The sequence below is a fragment of the Gopherus flavomarginatus genome, chromosome 5 (genome assembly GCF_025201925.1).
Source record: "Gopherus flavomarginatus isolate rGopFla2 chromosome 5, rGopFla2.mat.asm, whole genome shotgun sequence".
Classification (NCBI taxonomy): domain Eukaryota; kingdom Metazoa; phylum Chordata; order Testudines; family Testudinidae; genus Gopherus; species Gopherus flavomarginatus.
Genome location: NC_066621.1, coordinates 139,383,359 through 139,402,446, shown reverse-complemented (window position 1 = coordinate 139,402,446; position 19,088 = coordinate 139,383,359). Strand labels below are relative to the sequence as shown.

Genomic DNA, 19,088 nt, shown 5'->3' with positions numbered 1-19,088 from the left:
CCTCAAGGGAGCATAGAGCATGTCCCACCTCACTACACAGGACGAGGCTTCTACTCCCCATACTTCTCCCCTCTTCAGGATGAGGGAGGGCACCACCCCATTCTCTATCTGCAGGTGTTGAACACCCTTTATCAAAAAGTTCAAATTCTATATGGTGACACTGACATTGATTATCCCATCCCTCTCCAAGGGAGCTTGGTTTGCGGCTCTTGGCATGAAGGATGCCTGCTTCCATGTGAACATTCACCCAACCCACTGCAAGTTTCTCCATTTTTCCGATAGGGCACCATCACTACCAATTCTGGGTCCTCCCTTTCAGCATAGCAACGGTTCTGCAAGTGTTCACAAAAGTTTTGCCGTGGTGGCTGTACAACGCAGTACCTTAGCTACTCGACATATTTCTACCTAGACGACTGGCTCCTTGTGATGTTACCGCAACAAGAAGTCACCCCGTCATCCTTACCCTTTGCATTCTTCTGGCATCTCTAGGTATTTGCATCAGTGAGGAAAAATCTGTGTCAATACTTAAACAGATGGTCCACTTTATTGGAGCACAGCTCAACTCCAGCATGGCAAGGGCCTTTCTTCTGGCAGGTTCCGATTTGCAACACTGACAACCATTATCACAAGCGGTCTGCCACTCTCTCTCTCCTTGGCCATATGGCAGCCTGCACCTATGTAACACCACACACACATCTGCACGTGCATTGCCTCCAGATGTGGCTCCTCTCTGTCTACAGACCCAACACGGACCATATGCAGGTCAGGGTCGTAGTTCCCCAGACAGCACTGGCCTCCTACACATGGTGGACTGATCCTTCAAAGTTCATGGTCGCACTCCCTTCGTCCCTCCCATCTCAATGGCTGCCATCACAACAAACATCTTCCTAGGAGGTTGGGGAGCTCACCTGGACGGTCACACAGCCCAGGGAATGTGGACATCACGGGAAGCCAGGATGCACATAAACATGCTGTAACCATGGGCAGTCCATTTCTCATATCAAGCACTCTGCTGCTCATCCAGTCTCCCCACATTAAACTGCTCTCTTTGACAACATTGCAATGGTTGTGTACATCAACAAGCAGGGCAGCACCAAGTCTCCCTCCCTCTGCTCTGAATCCATCCACCTTTTGGAACTGGCTTATCAAGCACCAAGCCATGTATCTCCCAGGCACCCAGAGTTCCCTGGACAACATCGTCCCGGACTCTCTACTTCGGTCACAAGAGGGAGCTACACAACGCCATGCTGTGGTACCTCTTTGACAAATGGAGCACCCCTCGGTCGGAACTTTTTGCCACTCGTGAGAGTCAAAAGCTGCCCCTTTATTGTTGCAGGGGAACAATAGGGAAGAACTTGCAAGGCAACACCTGACTCCTCCCCCGACAGGGGACCTCCACTATGCCTTTTCCCTCCTTTTCTCTCCTACCACATGTGCTATGCAAGATCATTGTGGGTCAGTATGGGTACTCATAGCCCTGTTCTGGCTCCGTCGGTTCCAGTTCACGGACCTCCTCAGACTCTCCACACACTCACCGCTCTGCCTCCAAGCACCCTGGATCTCCTCACACAAGATCAGGGCCAGATCCAGCATCTCAGTCCTGCCCCTTTTCACCTCACGGCCTGGTAAATGGATGGAGCCCAAGGGTAACGGCATGCTCCACCCTGGAACACCACATCCTCAACCAGAGCAGGAGAGCATCCACCAGGACCTACTACCGAGCTAACTGAAGACGCTTTATGTTATGGGCTTGCCACAATCACTACCCACTTTGTGCGACATCCATACCAATCGTCCTTGACTTTCTTCTTGCTCTCAAAATGTCAGGTCTCGCCCTCAGCTCTATACCGGTCCACAGGCTGTGCTCAGTGTCTTTCTCTTCTCCTCCTCCCTCCCCCTACCCACCGCTGTATTCCACAAGGACAAAACGTCCTCATGACTACACTCTAAATTCCTCCCAAAGGTAGTGTCGGAGTTCCACCTAAATCAGTGCATCCACTTACCACTTTTCCACCCCAAACCACATGCATCCCACATGGACAGAGTCCTGCACTTCCTCGATGTCCATCATACATTGGCATTCTACCTCCACAGGACTTGCTTATTTCGCACATCACAGAAGTTATTTGTGACCATTGCCAAACAATCCAAGGGCCAAGCCTTCTCCTCCCAATGAATCTCCAGATGCATCTGCAAATGCTGCACACAATCCAACTTACCCCACCTGATAGTCACAGCGCACTCTATGCAAGCACAAGCAGCCATATCAGCCTACATCACAAATGTCTCATGTCAAGACACCTGTCATGCAACAACCTGGCGCTCTGTCCACATGTTCACAACCCACTACACCATTGCACAAGAGGTGGCCAAAGATGCAGCTGTGGGCCAAGCTGTACTGCAGACTGCACTTCCTGTCACATCCTTGTACCCACCTCCACACTAGCCATTGCTCACAAATCACCCATATGTGGAATACATAGAGGGACTATCACTCAAAGAAGGAGAGGAGGTTACTTACCAGTAACTGGAGGTTATTTGAGATGTATGGTCCCTCTTTGTATTACACTATCCTCTCTCCATCCCCTCTGCTGTGCACTGGACTGCGCAAAGGTAAGAGGGAGACTGGAGAGGCATCAACCCAAACTGCTTTCTATACCCTCAGCTGCAAGCACAAGGGGATGCACTGCATGCATGCAGGTCAATGGACACTACTAAGAAACACTTTGGGACTCAGGCGCGTGGCATGCATGCGCACTCACGTGTGGAATACAAATAGGGGACTGCATATCTCTAAGAACCTCCCGTTACTGGTGAATACCCTCTTTTTCTGCCATGTCTGTGGCATCCATTGTAATGGCTGAAAGACCACTTTTATTATGATCCTGACAAGCAGATGCCATAGCAAAGTAATGAGTAGCATCTTTGCCGTTGCAGGGTAGCTGATTTTGGGAGGAAACTTTGGACAACTTAGTGGCTGAAACTTCTCAAAAGGAAAACTAGTCTCTAACCTAGATTCTAATATGGGCATGATTTTGGAACACCACAAATTTGAGTCTGTGGTCATTTCTGCCAACAATACAGAGAACCTGGCCACAGCCCCTCAGGGTGTGTCTACACTGCAGTAAAACACCAATGGCTGGCCCACGTTAGCTGACCTGGGCTCACAGGGCTATAAAATTGCAGTATAGATGTCTGGGCTGGAGACTTGGCTCCCATAACTTTTCATCCAGAAATGAGTTACCTGTTCCCTCAGTCCAGTTAAATATATTGTAAATACTGTATACCAGTAAGCAACAAAATTGTGGAAGTTCAGTACAGTTGATAGCAATTTAAATGCATCTCTTTCAACATACAAAAAGGTTTCATTTTTTCAATAGAAATCAATTGAGAATTAAAAGTTTGTGTTTCAGGAAGAATTATTGTATGCTACTGTGATTCCAGTACAGGAAAGACAAGTTTCCATTACTAGCATGCCTTAAAATAGATCATTTGGAGAATAGAATGTAGATTTTGGCGGGGCAGGTTCATATCTATGGATCAAAATTCATTAACTAAATGTGTGAAAGCCTTGAATATTATCACTGTAGACTGCGTTGTTTGAAAAAGTAGGTATGATGGTACTCCGTGTAGCAGGTAAGATGCATACTATGTTATATACCATTTACATACATCTTGAAGCTGATACTTATAGAACTCTTATAAGTAAAGTTCTGTTTCTGTATAGTATCGGGGTGGCCAAACTTACTGATCCTCCAAGCCACATACGACAATCTTCAGAAGTTTGAGAGTTGGGGTGCGCCTGCCAGGGCTTGGGGCTTCAACCTCTGCAGGCGTGAGGCGGGGTCACATTCCCCCTCTCTCCCCTCGATTTTTCCCAGGGTTTGCTGGCGCCACTTGGTCACATGGTATGGTCCGGCCCCCTCACTGCATGGCAGCTGCTGGAGCCAGTGGGCTGCTTGTGGGGAGAGGCCGCAGCAAACAGCTGAGAGTTGCAGGGAGAGCCACTGCTTTTGCTGCTGCTTCTCCCCATTAAGCTAAAGCAGCAACCCCTCCCTGCAACTCCCAGCTGTTTGCCAATGCCTCTCCCTGCATGTGGAACTAACAACTGGGAGCTGCAGGTAGAGGCCGGTGAGAATAAGAGGAGGGGCATGCCCAGGAGGGTGACTCAAGCTATTGGAGGAACCTTTAGATTGTGCCCCCCCCCCCCCCACACACACACACACAGCAGGCACCAATCATCTCTGGCAGAACCACTTAGCACCAGCACCCTGCCACAGGGCAGAAGCCCCAAGCTTTGGTAGGCAGAGACTAGGGTGGGGAGAGGGACTCTGTGAGCCAAACTTCAACTGTAAAAGAGCCACAAAAAAGAGTTTGGCTACCCCTACTTTATACAGAGAATGTGTGTGTTACGTAGGTGTTAATTTTGTTTTCTCTGGCTGTTAAGGTGACAGCTTCTCTCTTAGGCTTCCCTTCAAAGACCTGTTCACTACTAATCCTGACAGAAAATGAGAATGAAAAGAGAAAATGGGTTGGAATCCTGGAAGGGTTGCAATCTATCCTGCACAAAAACAGACTTAAAAACCAAGTTGTACATATTCCACAAGAAGCCTATGACAGTACACTGCCTCTTATTAAAACAAGTTTAGCTGCTGCTGTTGTAGGTATGTCCGCTTTAGCCTTACATTTAACTGCGTGCACTGCTATAACTTTAAGGTGAACTGCAATTTTGAATGTGCCGACACCTTAAATAAATTCCTCAGCTTAATCTCTTCCCATAGAAGTTTGATGGCGTGAAACATTGTTTAAAACACTAATCTTAATTTTTCCCTTCAAAATACTAACTCTGTTTGCAGTAAGAAGCACTTACATAATTTTGATTTCACTGGGAGGGGGAAAGTGTGGTTAAAGAAAAGCCCTATACCATTTGGTTGTACTTATTATTTTGCTTATTTTCTTGAGCAAAATAGTTAACACATTGTATTCTTTATCTCAAGTAAAGCATAAACTTACATGACATAAACCTATTTTAAAATGATTTTCTGCAAGGCTATTTCAGCTATTGGTCTTTGAACATTTTCCATTGTCTTTCAAAGAGAACAAGCATAGTTTTGTAATCCAAGTTAACGTTTACGTGCTTGGATTCATATGTTTTTTCCTTTCCCTCTTGTTTAGATCGAGATAGAATAGCAATTGGTTCAGAAGAAGGACTGTATGTGGTAGAGGTGACCCGTGATGGTAAGTTAGATCTCCATGTTTACAGTAATTGCATAATGAATAATGATCTCCAGTGCTGTTTTAATATAGATTACATAATAGCCCTTTAATGGGTAGTTTATACCAGCACACAGTTAATTGACAAAAGATGGAAATTTTAATATAAGGTATAAACACTAATTTAATTATTACCATTATATTTAGCTGGCTACCTAAAATTAAGGGGCCAACACATTGGGCATAATAGGTGACACAAACCTCACTTGAAGCTCCAGGATTCAGAGCACACAGCACTAGTGTTTGAATGAATAACCAGCCACTCATTGAAGAAAAATACATGGTTTATTTAGAATGAATTAAGAGAGAAAACTGGTAACTTCAATAAGTTAACCTGGAGGCTGATTTGTTCCAACCTGCACGGCCATAACTTAGACTGGAATATAACAGGATGTTAGGATGTTGCTGTTTATATTTTTGCTAGCATATTGAATACTGTTATTAGGTTTGTGAGGCTTTCTATTATTCATGCCTTTTGAATGTTCTTCCATTTTTTTCCTGCCTCACATAAAAGAAGTTTGATTGCTGTAGCCACTGACTTAACATTCCAGTCTATGATGGCGGCTGGCAGTCAAAAAGATTGTTGAATCTGTAGGTGCTGGACCTCTCCTTGCCTACTATTCTTATCTCCCTCTCCTTCCTTGCACGGAGGTTCCCCTACAGCTTCCTGCTCAGAGCCCCTCTCTGCCACTCCTCCTCCTTCTCATTCTAAGGACTGTCCTCCACTTTCCTCTTACAATGGTAGCAGCGAGTGGATTTGGCCAAGGCTGTTTCTGACCTTTCCTGGAGTGCTGGTTGCCAGGGCTAGCAGCACACGTACACAGTAGGCCCCAGGCAGCACAGTGGAAAGAGGACTACTACTTAGCCATTCAGTGAGATCCTGCACAGCCTTACTCCAGGCAGAGTTGAGGTTTAGCCCTTAATTGCCAGCCATCACGGGTAGTATATTAAGGAAGTGGAGGTGTTTTCTCCCTGCAACCTGATTTTCCAGAGACAGATAGACACAACACAAAACAGGGGGGGAAGTGTACCTTAGTCCAGCAGGGAAGGCAGGTGAACTGAGAGGGTTACTAATGGAAATGAACATGGTGACTTCTCAGTGGTAAGTAATCCAAATATCTGCTCCTTTTCCATAAAACTGCAAAGCACAGATAGTTCAGTGGTAAGGCTGTGAGATAGAATCATGGCAGTGTTATATTTACCTCGTTATACTGTGAAGTATTGCAAGTGATGTCTATGCTCAGAACAGATTAGTTAATAAATTGAATTATATGTGTTAGACAAAATAGCCTTCTGGGGAGGGATACATGCTAAAAGTTAATTTACTGCCACTTGCATTTTTCCATCTTCCACAACACCCTAAGTAATTTTTTAGGCCCTTTTGTTTTCTCTGGCATTATAAACAACTGGTACAACGCTGATACCTTTCCTACCAGAAAGGTAGGTGATATTACATCTTGCTTTTGTGGTCCAGTAAGATCTTACAGCCTTAACTATATGGTCGATCTGTTTCTATTTAATCTCACAATAGTAGCTAACCACCCCTTCAAAACCAGTTGGCTAAAAGCTATGGAGGATTAAGTGGTGTTGGAGACTATTATATGCAGTTATGCAGATTTAAAAGATACATGTGCACACTGTAATGGTTTAGAAAAATGTAAAGACTGGGTGTTCCAGAGTAGTGTCCTGAAACTCCCTGAGGGACAGGTCTTTAATTACCTCCTTTTATAGTACTTTAATTACGATGTCAAGAAGAAGGTCACCAATGATGATGATATACAGTAAGTGATGTTCTTAAATCCCTCTGGCAATCCAAAATCTAATTTCCTCTTCCTAATACAACTTAATCTGTAAATTATTTAATACTCAGTTTGCAGTATTGCAAGAATTATGCTTTGACAGAAAATATAGCAATAAATACAAAATGTAAAGTATATTATTTCTTGATTCATTATTTTTATTGGATTTAAACAAATTTAATAGAAACACATTGAATAAAAACTGCCAAAGATGTATTATAAGAAAATACTGACATAATACATACACTGTGGAATTGTGTAAAATGTTTTAAAAAGGAAAAGGGGGAAATATACAACAATTTATTCTAGCTCTCTCTCCAAAAGATGGTGGTTCTACTTCTTGGAAAAAGAAATGCCTGAGCATTTTGTTCTCATGCAATTTTATATATTACGTAATGACAGCAATTGGCAACGGTCTTGACGGTATATGAACAGATTTTGTAATTTTCACTGCTTGAGGAACTGTTTTATAGCCTGTGAAATAAGATTTATTTTGAACCCATTCTTAGTGGTATTAAATACTGCTCTTTTCATTATACTCCCTATATCTATCATCTTGTAAACACTTAAGGACGAACATAATTTGACTCGCGAATAATCCCATTGACTTCAGTATATGACTGTTTACATGAGTAAAGTTACATATGTAATTTGCATACTCATTTCATTAAAAAGTATTTAAAAGTGGTTCTCTAGTACACTTAATTATCACAGGTAGTACAGAATAAGAATATTATACCACCTTAGTTTTTCAGCAAATTAAAGCTATGTAAGCATTAAATGTTTGTACTATGTGCTATGGCAAGTTCCTGGATTTTACTGAAATGTTTTTATAAGTAGTAATTTTCTCATCCTTTTTTTCACAGCAGCTGTTACTTTTAATGCAAATTCATTGACATCTGGTTATATCTAATGGCTCTGACCAAGATCTCTGTAAACAGCTTACATGTACATTAAACTTAAAATATGAGAGCTGGGCTTGGACAACAAGCAAAAGTTACGTTTTATTTGTGGCAAGATATGGTTAACTGTGAAATTACTACTTACCTCTTAGAACATTTCTGCAAATATATTGTGTTCTGTGCCAGTGGGGCAAAATCTACAAGGACATTTGATTTTGTGTGGTCCAAAATCCTAAGGTTTTGAGGGGTATTTGTAGAACCAGATACCTTGCCAAACTACTTTACCAATCACTGTACAAACTCCAAAGGAGGATTTAAAAGAAAAATATTTTTTTATTATTTATAAATATTTACTTAAATGTTTTCACTAGTAATAAAGTAAAACTCTGATATTGATTAAAGTTTTATAAGATAACATGTACATTACTATGAAATATTAATATATTAATGTTCCATATTTCATAATTGCTTGGTCTGGCCTATTTAAACCTCATGAAATACTGAACGCTTTGCTAGAGTCAGTCACTATTATGCAGATGCTGATTTTTCACTCTTACATTTTTTTACTTCTCTACCATCCCATTTCTGCACTTTAGTCAAAGAACTATTGTCTAATATCACAATACTCTGAGTTTGCCTGTCTTTGGCATTCAAAAAAAAAATGATTTCTTCCCCCTTTCCCATCTCTCTCCTTTATTAATGGTGTAAATGTTTTTTCTCTGGGGGTAGAGTCATTAGCAGACATCCATACAGTCACACACAAGGCATGTTTGTTTTCCCATAGCTGTGAGGGAATGTGAAGGCTCTGGAGGGAGATCTTAAAGACCTTACGTATGTTTTTTGCTGCTGAGGGTTGCTGGAGCTATGTGACTTCATGGTTGAAAAGTGAAGGGCGCTACTGAAGTGGTTTGTTTCTTGGTTGTATGTTTAAGAATTGGCAAGGAGAACCTGGAGCCAGGGCCTGGTGTCCCTTTCTAGTGGATGTGTGCATAAGTCTAAATTTCTGATTACTATGTAATACTTCCAGGCCTACATATACTCCTGTCATTTACTCATGGTGGCTTTTCTTCTAATTGCAGTGATAGTCCGAGTTGCTGACTGTAAGAAGGTGTACCAGATTGAGCTTGCTCCCAAAGAGAAAATTATCATCCTCATCTGTGGCAGGAACCATCATGTTCACCTGTACCCGTGGGCCTCCCTGGATGGATCAGAAAGCAACTTTGACATGAAACTTCCAGAAACTAAAGGCTGCCAGTTGATTATAACTGGAACACTGAAGAAAAGCTCTTTGACTTGTTTGTTTGTGGCAGTCAAACGACAGGTTCTTTGTTATGAAATTCATAGAACTAAACCTTTCCATAAAAAATTCACTGAAATTCAGGCTCCAGGAAATGTACAGTGGATGGCAGTGTTCAAGGACAAGCTTTGTGTTGGCTACCAGTCTGGGTTCTCTCTGTTGAGCATCCAGGGAGATGGACAATCTATAAACCTGGTAAATCCTAATGACCCCTCGCTTATGTTCCTCTCACAGCAGTCTTTTGATGCCCTTTGTGCTGTGGAACTCACTAGTGAGGAATACCTGCTTTGCTTCAGCCATATGGGAGTGTACGTCGATTCACAAGGTCGAAGGTCACGCATGCAGGAACTAATGTGGCCTGCAACTCCTGTTGCCTGTAGTATGTATATGTTTTTCTGTTGCCATATCCCTGTTGCTGCTTTACTTGTCTAAAAAATAATCAGCATGTATTCTATTTTGCTTTTTTTGTCTTTCAATTTCTACAGCTTTAAGTTTTGATGAGTTAACAGAATAATAATTCTTCCACATAGGGACCATTTTGTGGCAAACTCCTGGATACTGTAGGAAAGCAGTTTTTACTAGTCACAGGAGACAGAATAATTAACAACAATATAAAGCAAGATGACGCTTTCTTTTAAATAAGTTCATGTCTAATTAATAGCGTAACCTGTATGTAGGATAGCAGAAGACCACATAAATTGTAAAATTCTTTACTAAAATCCTTTTTTTTGCTCCACCAATGGGTTTAAAAGTACTTTTGTCTTCAGGCCACTCTCTATAGCATTTCAAATCGAGTACCTATTGAAAGTTGTAGGTCAGTTTTCAACTACTAACAAAGAAGGTGACAGGGTTCAAGAAAAATATTGCTTTTGGGCAGAGCTGGTAATAAAACTTGTATCAATTGTTTTTGAAACAAAAGGAAGTTTACAAAAATATGCAAAATTGTCTCCTGTTTTCCAGCCTGCTGTAATTTTGAGGTCTGTTGGTTTGAAAGAGACACAAATGAGTTGGTGGACTACATAGTGACTTACAAAAGATTTCTAAGCATTATTGCGTTGATTGCTTATAGTAAGCCCTAAAATTATTTGGAGCTTCAATAGCAATGACTATATGTTCCAAATGATTGAAGACCAAAAAAGAGCCATTGTTTAAATAATGAATTAAACCAATGGGGCAACTAGCTGCTACAGCTGATAGTAAAATTCCTCAAACTGCAAGACCTTAATAGTTTGTTTTATTTTAATTCTGAATAGAAACTATTTGCTTGCCTTACTGACTTGGTTCTGTACATAAGAGTTTGGAGAAGGGCATAGAGATGGGATGTAATCAGCAAATTTACTTTAAAACTCTGTTTCAGCAAACCAGATGCACTTTTTTGTTGGAGGGCTTTTGTTTACTTTTAGTATTATAAGCATTTTTAGAATGATTTTTGCACATTCGATTCTCAGTTTGGCATTGACACACGTTCTTGTGGGGAAGGACCATAAGCTCAACTGCTTAAAGAAATCTGGTTATTTTCACCAGCCTACTCCCCTTGCCTTGGTCCTGGTATGTTATCGGTGAAGCCTTTCTCACCCTTCCTGTTAGATATCCCATCATGAGATCATAAAACTAGAAAAGGTTCTTTCTGCCTTAGTAATGTACTCAATCCTAAGGGATGGCTTACTGGAGGAGTTCTGTCTAGTGATGGAGTATGTTTATCTTCCAAGGTTCATTGACGGGCACATGAAGACACTAAGTTGAGTGGAGCAGGTGTCTGTCTGACTACGTCATTTCTGGAAAGGTTTTCTTCTGAAGTTGTGATTCATGATATCTAGTTACACCAGGCTTCATTTGAGACAAATCATGTTTTTAGCTACAAGAGCACACATCACTTCCTTGCAGGAATTTACTCCTGTTGAATTCCGTGTCCCTGTTAGGGTTTTTACCCTCTGCGATTTATTGAGGCAATCCTGCCAGCTGAGTACATCTTTTTTCTCTCCTAAATACCATGTGATCTATAATGGCTGTTCTTTCTGAGGAACTTTTGTCAGGAGCAGGCCCAGGCTTGTTGGTGCTAAGATGTCCTGATCATTGCTTTTTTACTCTTCTCTGAGCTAAAATAAAGTTCTTTGACACACCTAATATAGAGGATTCAAAAAGAGAGAAAGCAAGTGGTGAGGTTTGAAGCTCTTGAAGTATGTTCCATTAACCTGGGTAGAGCAGCATGCACATGTAAATCATTCCAATAGAAGGAGGAAGGAAATGAACATAAAGATGTGCAGCATAACTTGATGACTTACCTCACACATGGGGACTCCACTGCATGTCGTCAGTGTATAGTTATAGTCAGTGCATCGCTTTCAAAATGCACTAAGCTGCGTCCTTAGACATGGTAACCTTAAACAGGATGTTAAGTGCAGTTCATTTCCTATAGAATAACTCATTTACATTCCTGACACTTACTGTCCAGACAGTAGACAGCATCTTGAGAGTATTAAACCAAGATTTGAAGTTAAAAGTAGTAAATGTATCCAAAATTAATAATAATAAGAATTGCAGGTTGGTGGCTGTTTGCCACGGCAAACCTCTATTTTCACCAAAATAACATGAACTGTACAAAGAAGTGTTTTTTCTTTTAAGAGATGGCTTTAAAAAATTTGATATTTTAATCTCCTCTTATAGCTGAAAATATAACACTGTTACAGCAATGCTCAAATGTATGCCAGCTCCAGGCTTGTTGAACACTCCTTGACTTTTGTTTTTTGTCTGTACCAGGTTGCAATTCTTCCTATGTTACAGTGTACAGTGAATATGGCATTGATGTCTTTGATGTTAACACTATGGAATGGGTTCAGACAATTGGCCTACGAAAGGTAAGTAGTTCACTTCTATTGCACAATTTAATTAACTCTGATTTGGAATGGAGGCTCCTTCACAATGGACACTGCAGTTGGGTTAATATTTTCCCCTTTTATCTCCAAAACAGATCAGACCGTTAAATGTGGAGGGCACACTGAATCTCCTTAATTGTGAACCTCCACGACTTATATATTTCAAGAACAAGTTTTCAGGTTAGTCTTCTTGAAGGAGGGCAGGAGTGGTGTAATGAAAGACATTAGGATGGGATGACCAGTCAGATTGAAACGATCACCAACTCGTGAGCAAAACAAAATTGTAGATTGTAAGAATCCAGTTTCTTTCAAACATGCAGTGTGTGCTTTACAGAGTCAACATGCTTTGGAAAATAAATTCTACTATTTGAAGGTATGTGTGTGTGTAATTGCATTATGTGTTGTTACAGGAGGAGCTGTCCTCAGTGTGCCAGAAACTTCTGATAACAGCAAAAAGCAAATGCTTCGAACCAGAAGTAAAAGAAGATTTGTCTTCAAGGTTCCTGAGGAAGAGAGATTACAACAAAGACGGTAAGGGTTTAATATCTCTACATAGCAGCTTGTACGTATTGAAGTGGAAAGGTTATGAATGTGAAACAATATTAATCATGAAGTGTTTCTCTTTCAGAGAGATGCTGAGAGACCCTGAACTAAGATCAAAAATGATTTCTAACCCAACAAATTTCAACCATGTGGCTCATATGGGACCAGGAGATGGAATGCAAGTTCTCATGGATCTCCCACTGGTAAAATAAATATAATGGGGAGGGATACGTGTGTGTTCAGTTTTGGACTGAAAAGCTACGCAGATGGACACTCTAAGGTTTCAGCATTAAATTTAAAATCTTTCCAAGCTGTTAGGCACTTTCAAGCCATGGTTTCAAGGAACATGTGCTCCTACAATGCATAGTGCTTCTGAGCCTTATGCAAGGAAGCGTTAGCTGGCTTTAAAATGGAAAGCTGAAAAAGAAATATCACGGCCAAGAGTTTGATAGGATTTTGTGAATAATCAGTCTTTCCCCCTTCCTTTTTCTTGTTTGTTTTGTTAAAATAACAGAATGAATTTCCTTCCCCCTCATCCTCTCGTCACTCTGCTCTGATATCACCTCCAACAAGCTTTGAGCACGTCTATCACATGAGCCCTATCTCTGCAGAAATCTTTCTCCAGAATGGCCATTCCTCACTGCAAGGCTCCCCTCTGCTTTCTTCCTCTTCCTGTCCCTCCTCTGCCTCCTTAGCAAGGGTAGGAGTAGCATAAACCTTTAGGAACTAGAATGGTGTGCTGTGGCGCTTGGCCAATACTAGAGCAAAAACTAACACAGTTGGAAGATAATGACTAACATGCCTGTAAGTCACAGTGTTCCCAGCTTTATTTTTGTACTTGGATTTAACAAATGTACTGTGGTGTCAGCAGCTAAAATAAAACAAAAGTAAGAGAATGAGATGTGAAGATACAGCTTTATCTTTTATACCTTCCATTTTGAAATTCCCAGCATTCCTCTCTCATCCTCTGCTAGCCAAGACAAGGGGAATGTATGCTTCCTTCCAGCGGGAGGAGACGGGAAAACAGCAATTGGTGATGTCACTGCTCCTGTATAAAGGGTTTGCTGCCTGCCAAATTCTTCTGGCTGCTTTGGGGCTCAGTCCTTTCCTTGTTTCATTGAGGGTGTTTGAAAGGGGTGTATTTCTGATACTGTATGTATGCAGTCAAGTAGGGGCATTGAGCTTTTGTTTCTACAAACCATTCTATGTAATGGTTCTGAACACATGGCTGTCGAATTATGCTAGAATTGTCATGAGAAAGGAGCTTTAATTGGAAAGATCCTGACTAAGGATATGTTTGATTTGTGCTGCAGAGTGTCTTACCTTCCTCCCAAGACGAAAAAGCATGTCCCCCCACAGCCAACCTCTCACGGCAGCAGAGAAGCAAAACCTACATTTCATGGCCCTCATCAAGTAAGACTGAAAACAAGCAGATCTGTTCTAATTTAAAGCTTAGATTGTTTCAATGTGAGGTGTAAAATGCCTTTGTTCTGCAGGTGGTGGTGATTTGGGAGTAGCCGTGCCTCTGAGAAGTACGTCCGACACTGACCAGGAGTTCGACAAAGAGGTAAAGTAGTTTTTATTAAATGGTGACTGGCATTAGTGTCTTTCCTAGCCTCAAAAGTTTAGGTACCTGTGAGGAAACATTTTGATAAAGATTGCATTCTGCATTTCTTTCTGCAAAGATTCTACCTAGTACACAAGCCCTTTAACAGGTCTTGCAGTATGTGCCAGTTTTTACCTGCAGGTGAAAGAGATTGCAGGTGAATACTTCCTGTCATCACAGGAGTATAAACTTCATGAAATTAAAGTGTCTTTCACCAGGCTAGTGAAATCGGATTTTTCACCTGTATTATCATCAGGTGCCTTTTTTTTACAAGCTTTGTACACATACGTTTATGTGCCCTGTGCAAGTGATATATTAGGAAATGTGACTGGGAGATAAACTCCACGGCCAAGATCTTTGAGAGTGACTAGTGATTTTGGGTGTCCAATATAAGAAATCTTTAAAGACTTGATTCTCAGAGTGCAGGTGCTCACTACTTTCTGAAATCAGGCCTCTTTAAGATGTTTCAAGTTGTACACCCAAGATCACTAGTCAGTTTTGAAGATCTTGGCCCTGAGTTCTAATTCCAACTCTCCCTCTGACTCGTGTTGCCTTGGGTGAGCCGCACTAAAACAAAAAAATGTGAATTGGGTGGCTAAAGTTTAGGCATCTAAATAAGTGTCTTGATTTTTTCAGAGGTGCTGACCACCTACAGTTCTTGTTGTATTGAAATATTCTTCCTAGATCCCCCTCACATTCCATATTCTAGTTGTTTGCAGATGCAAATACTGAAATATATTCAATTTTTAAAAGTGTTTAATTTTCACTTTTTTGTTAAATCTTACGTTGGTTATTACCTAGGAATTTTAACTTGCAATATAATAGGTTATTACACATGCAAAATGAGGGTCTAACGCTACCCTTCACCTTTATTATTGTTTTCCCATAGCTTGCTGCCTTATCACAGCATGAACTCAATTGTGTATCTTGTTAGAATAATCCCATTATTGGTGGTATATCACAGAATGGCAAAATCTTGTGAAAAGCAGTCCTCACCGGTGTCACCTTTCAGTCAATGAGCTAAAGTTAAATTCCCTTTTCTGAAGTAACGGACTGCGATGATAGCAGTTTTCCTATGAAACTTTTCATGAGCCATAGTTTTGTGTACTGTTAAGGGTTACAACTCACCAAAATAGTGGGAAACTGGCCAGCTGAGGGGGGGACTAAGATTTGGAGGCGGAGTTCCAACAACCAGTAGGGTGGAAAATGACCATGGGAGAGAGCTGTCTTAACTGAGTTATTGACTGGAAGGAGTCTCCTGTAAACACTTGTTATTTCTGCAGTGGGTTTCCAGCCTGATATTTGGCAATACTCTTGATTATTTTGTCATGCAGTCAAAACACTTCCCACAGGTTTCCTCATGCTGCCAGGGCCATTGTTTGCCAAAAGCTTATGCAACCTGTAAGCTATTTTATAATTTCTGTTCTTCAGTGTGTTGATAAAGTATTTGGATGAAATTGTTTGATATGTGCAAACAAATCCTATTTTGTGCCCACTTAAATCAGTTGGGAAAAATTTGCTGAAAAATCCTAAATTACATTGAATAGAAATGAGCTTTGTAGTGGCTAGAGGAGAGGAAAGTAATAATAGGGACTCCTGAGTTCTTTTCCTGACTTTACCACTTACTTGTGCTCAGTGATTTGAGCATTGGCCTGCTATACCCAGGGTTGTGAGTTCAATCCTTGAGGGGACCATTTAGGGAACTGGGGCAAAAAATCTGTCTGGGGATTAGTCCTGCTTTGAGCAGGGGGTTGGACTAGGTGACCTCCTGAGGTCCCTTCCAACCCTGATATTCTATCATTCTATATTGGTAAGTCACTTAGGAGACTGATCAAAGGCCCTTGGCACTAATGGGAATATTCACATTAACTTCTGTTAGCTTTGGCTTATTCCTTCTACCTAGGCCTCATTTTGTGATTGTAATGTAAATTAATGTAAAAATGAATGTAGTACCTTAATTATGTTTGTAAAGTGCCTTGAAAGCTTCTGAGTGTGAAGTATTTTAAATAAGAAATTGAATCCTTTTTGCTTCTCTTTGACAGCCTGATTCAGATTCTACCAAACACTCTACTCCCTCTAACAGCTCAAATCCAAGCGGTCCCCCAAGTCCCAATTCTCCACATAGGAATCAGCTTACACTAGATGGACTGGATCAGTCAACCTGTGATGCATAATACTACAGCTCCTACCGGTCCAGCTTCGATCATTCAATACTCCATGGAGTATTCGAGAGCAAGGCAAAGCTGTCTCAGATGCTAGTGCCAAGACTGATGCTAAATCTCTAGTGTTGCACAAGAATAATTATATGTCCAGATTGTAGATACAAAATATTGAGATGAAGAAAAATCCTTTACTACAATAGTGATCAAGCTTTTTATGCAAAATCGTTCACTGTTAAGTTATGGTTGATTCATTCATTTTATTTCTGCACAGCTATCACAGTTTCATTGCATAGTAAGATTAAAGGCCACCAGTAAATAGTCTTATTCTTATGCTGAAAAAGAAATAGAGAAGAGGTACTTACTGATAGTGTTACTACTAAGCAGTATCAGAAATACTATTTTTCTATAGAATGATGTAATGTCTCATTAGCAGGAAATCCTTTTAGACAGAATTTGGACCTCTGAATAGGAAATACAAGCAGGTTGAGTTACATCCTCAGATAAATATACTTTTCCCTTTTTCCTGTAGCTGTTTCCTGAATCTTTAGGGGAATGATAGGAAGCTATAGGTTGTTCCCAGCATCAACAGAATCATCAGGAAGTCAAATGAAAGTTGGTGATAGTTTTGTGGCCTTTTAACTCGTTTAGCCATTACATTTCAGCTGCGTAACTGTCTTTCTATCTTTCTACCAACTTTTTAGTCTTGTACATAGGACTATTACCAGTAACGTTTTACTCTTACCCTGCTTTTTAGTCCTTATCATTCATGATCATTAGTCAGGGCTTTTAAGACATCAGTAAATAATGCTGTGAAAACAAATTTTACTCTTAGTTCCTGCTATCCTCTTCTGAGATGTAGTTTCTCTTGGTTTTTCAGTATAAAATACACTACATTTTTTTTAGCTAGCAAGCATTCTTGCAGGAACACTACCCTTGAAGTCTGCTTGAACTAAGGGACTGTATTATACTAAAACATCAGTCTATTTTATTGGTAACCAAAGTGGAACATGAAGGATGTGTAAGCGAGGGTGCTGCTTTTTCATTAATTGTATCCTCACATGCATGAAGACCCCATGATTATTAATCAAGTATTGATCATGGAGAGAGATGCACAACACACTCCTGTATATTTTGCTATGGCCCACGTCCAGTGGTGATGTCTTGCGTGTATATTTAATCTCATGCTTCCATGTATTATACATTTAGTAATCAAAGATTTGTGACCATGTTTCATTAAAAGCTTGTAATTAATTCAGTGGCTGGCATATCCAGTTTGTCATTGTCACACTAGTGTGCCTTCTGTGCCAATTTTATGACAGTTGGATGTCACTTATTTAAAGTTTGGTTTAAATGGGCTAATGATAATATACCAATGGTTAATGTTCTTTTCTGAAACACTGTATAGGACGTGCACTTATATTTAGTTAAACGGAGTGTTCTAGTCAACATTTAATCCTGTTACATTAAGTGTTTGACAGTACTTACTCTTTTTTCTCAGATTATTGATAAAGGGGGCTCAGTTAGAGATGGACACTACTGCTTTTGGGGTTTTCTGGTTTTTACTTTTTTAATGTAAGTCTAAGTCTTTGTAATTATTGAATTGTGAAAACATTTTTGAACAATTTACCTGTCAATAAAGCAGAAGAGGGAGGTTTTAAAGTTCATAGTGGTTTGTCTTGATGTGTGAAAATACTTTACTGTGGGTGCGTAATTTAGTTTCATAATAATTTCACAGTCTTCAGTTAAAACTTAAGATATAAAACAAAGGAGAAATATTTTGAAATGCCATTCAGGAGCATTACAAAAGAGATGTGAATTTCTGTGCACTTGTTTAATGGCAAAGAAAAACCTTTTGCTGGTGGTGCTGGAATTGCAGCACCTTTCTTTCATCTGAGGAACTCAAAATGAAAATGACAATCCTTTCTGATTCAGGTTAGCTTCTTTAATATAATTTAGAACAATTATTTCTTGGGGGTTGAGGTGTAGGTGAAAGGACCTCCGGTATCTGTTCAAACATCTTCTAAATGGTGCGGTGGATGCAGGAAAGTTAGAAAGATGCAGTGGTTCCAAAGAAACACTGTTATGAAAACGTTAAAGGGTGGGAATTTGAATGCCTAGGCTAAAGTTCCATTGTTTTAACCCATCATACTCTGCCTAGTGTACTGAGGGATTTTGAACAATGCTTTGTTTTAGAATTCCACATGTGCTGCAGTACTTGGCTAGAATGGGGCAGGTTACAGCTGAAGTTTAGAAGAAACCTAGTTTCTACTTTATCCCTTCTAGATTGTTAACATACTTCCTGTGTGAATTTCCATCATCCTTTATAGGTGCTCCCAAGAATTTGATTTTTTTCCTGCTCGTTGATCATTACCACCCTCATAGCAACCATTTTCCTCCTAGCCAGGCAGACCTGGATGGAAATCTTAATAGAGTTCACAATCAGCCAGAAGGATCACATGGGTCTCTTGTATGCTAGTGCAGAGCTGTGCAGCTGAGCTAGCTCTCTAGTTCGGGGAAGGTGTACCAAGAATCTCCCTGGAGGTGTGTGTAGGATTGCTGAGAAGAGGGAGTACAACGAACTCTAAATGCAGTATTCAGACACTAACTCATCTTCTAAAAAAGTCAAACACTT

At 40.5% G+C, this 19,088-nt stretch overlaps 1 protein-coding gene across 2 annotated transcripts in view; it reads left to right on the top strand.

Annotated features, from left to right (window-relative positions):
• CDC42BPB (CDC42 binding protein kinase beta) overlaps positions 1-18,118 on the top strand; it is a 129,607-nt gene extending 111,489 nt beyond the window's left edge. For both annotated transcript variants that reach the window (XM_050954078.1, XM_050954077.1), the window contains 10 exons: positions 4,448-4,664; positions 5,176-5,238; positions 9,055-9,651; positions 12,030-12,127; positions 12,241-12,325; positions 12,556-12,676; positions 12,774-12,891; positions 14,002-14,101; positions 14,185-14,255; positions 16,337-18,118. In XM_050954078.1, the coding sequence (XP_050810035.1) occupies positions 4,448-4,664; positions 5,176-5,238; positions 9,055-9,651; positions 12,030-12,127; positions 12,241-12,325; positions 12,556-12,676; positions 12,774-12,891; positions 14,002-14,101; positions 14,185-14,255; positions 16,337-16,468 (1,602 nt within the window). In that variant the 3' untranslated portion in view covers positions 16,469-18,118. The remainder of the gene's footprint in view (positions 1-4,447; positions 4,665-5,175; positions 5,239-9,054; positions 9,652-12,029; positions 12,128-12,240; positions 12,326-12,555; positions 12,677-12,773; positions 12,892-14,001; positions 14,102-14,184; positions 14,256-16,336) is intronic.
• Positions 18,119-19,088: the final 970 nt, after the last annotated feature.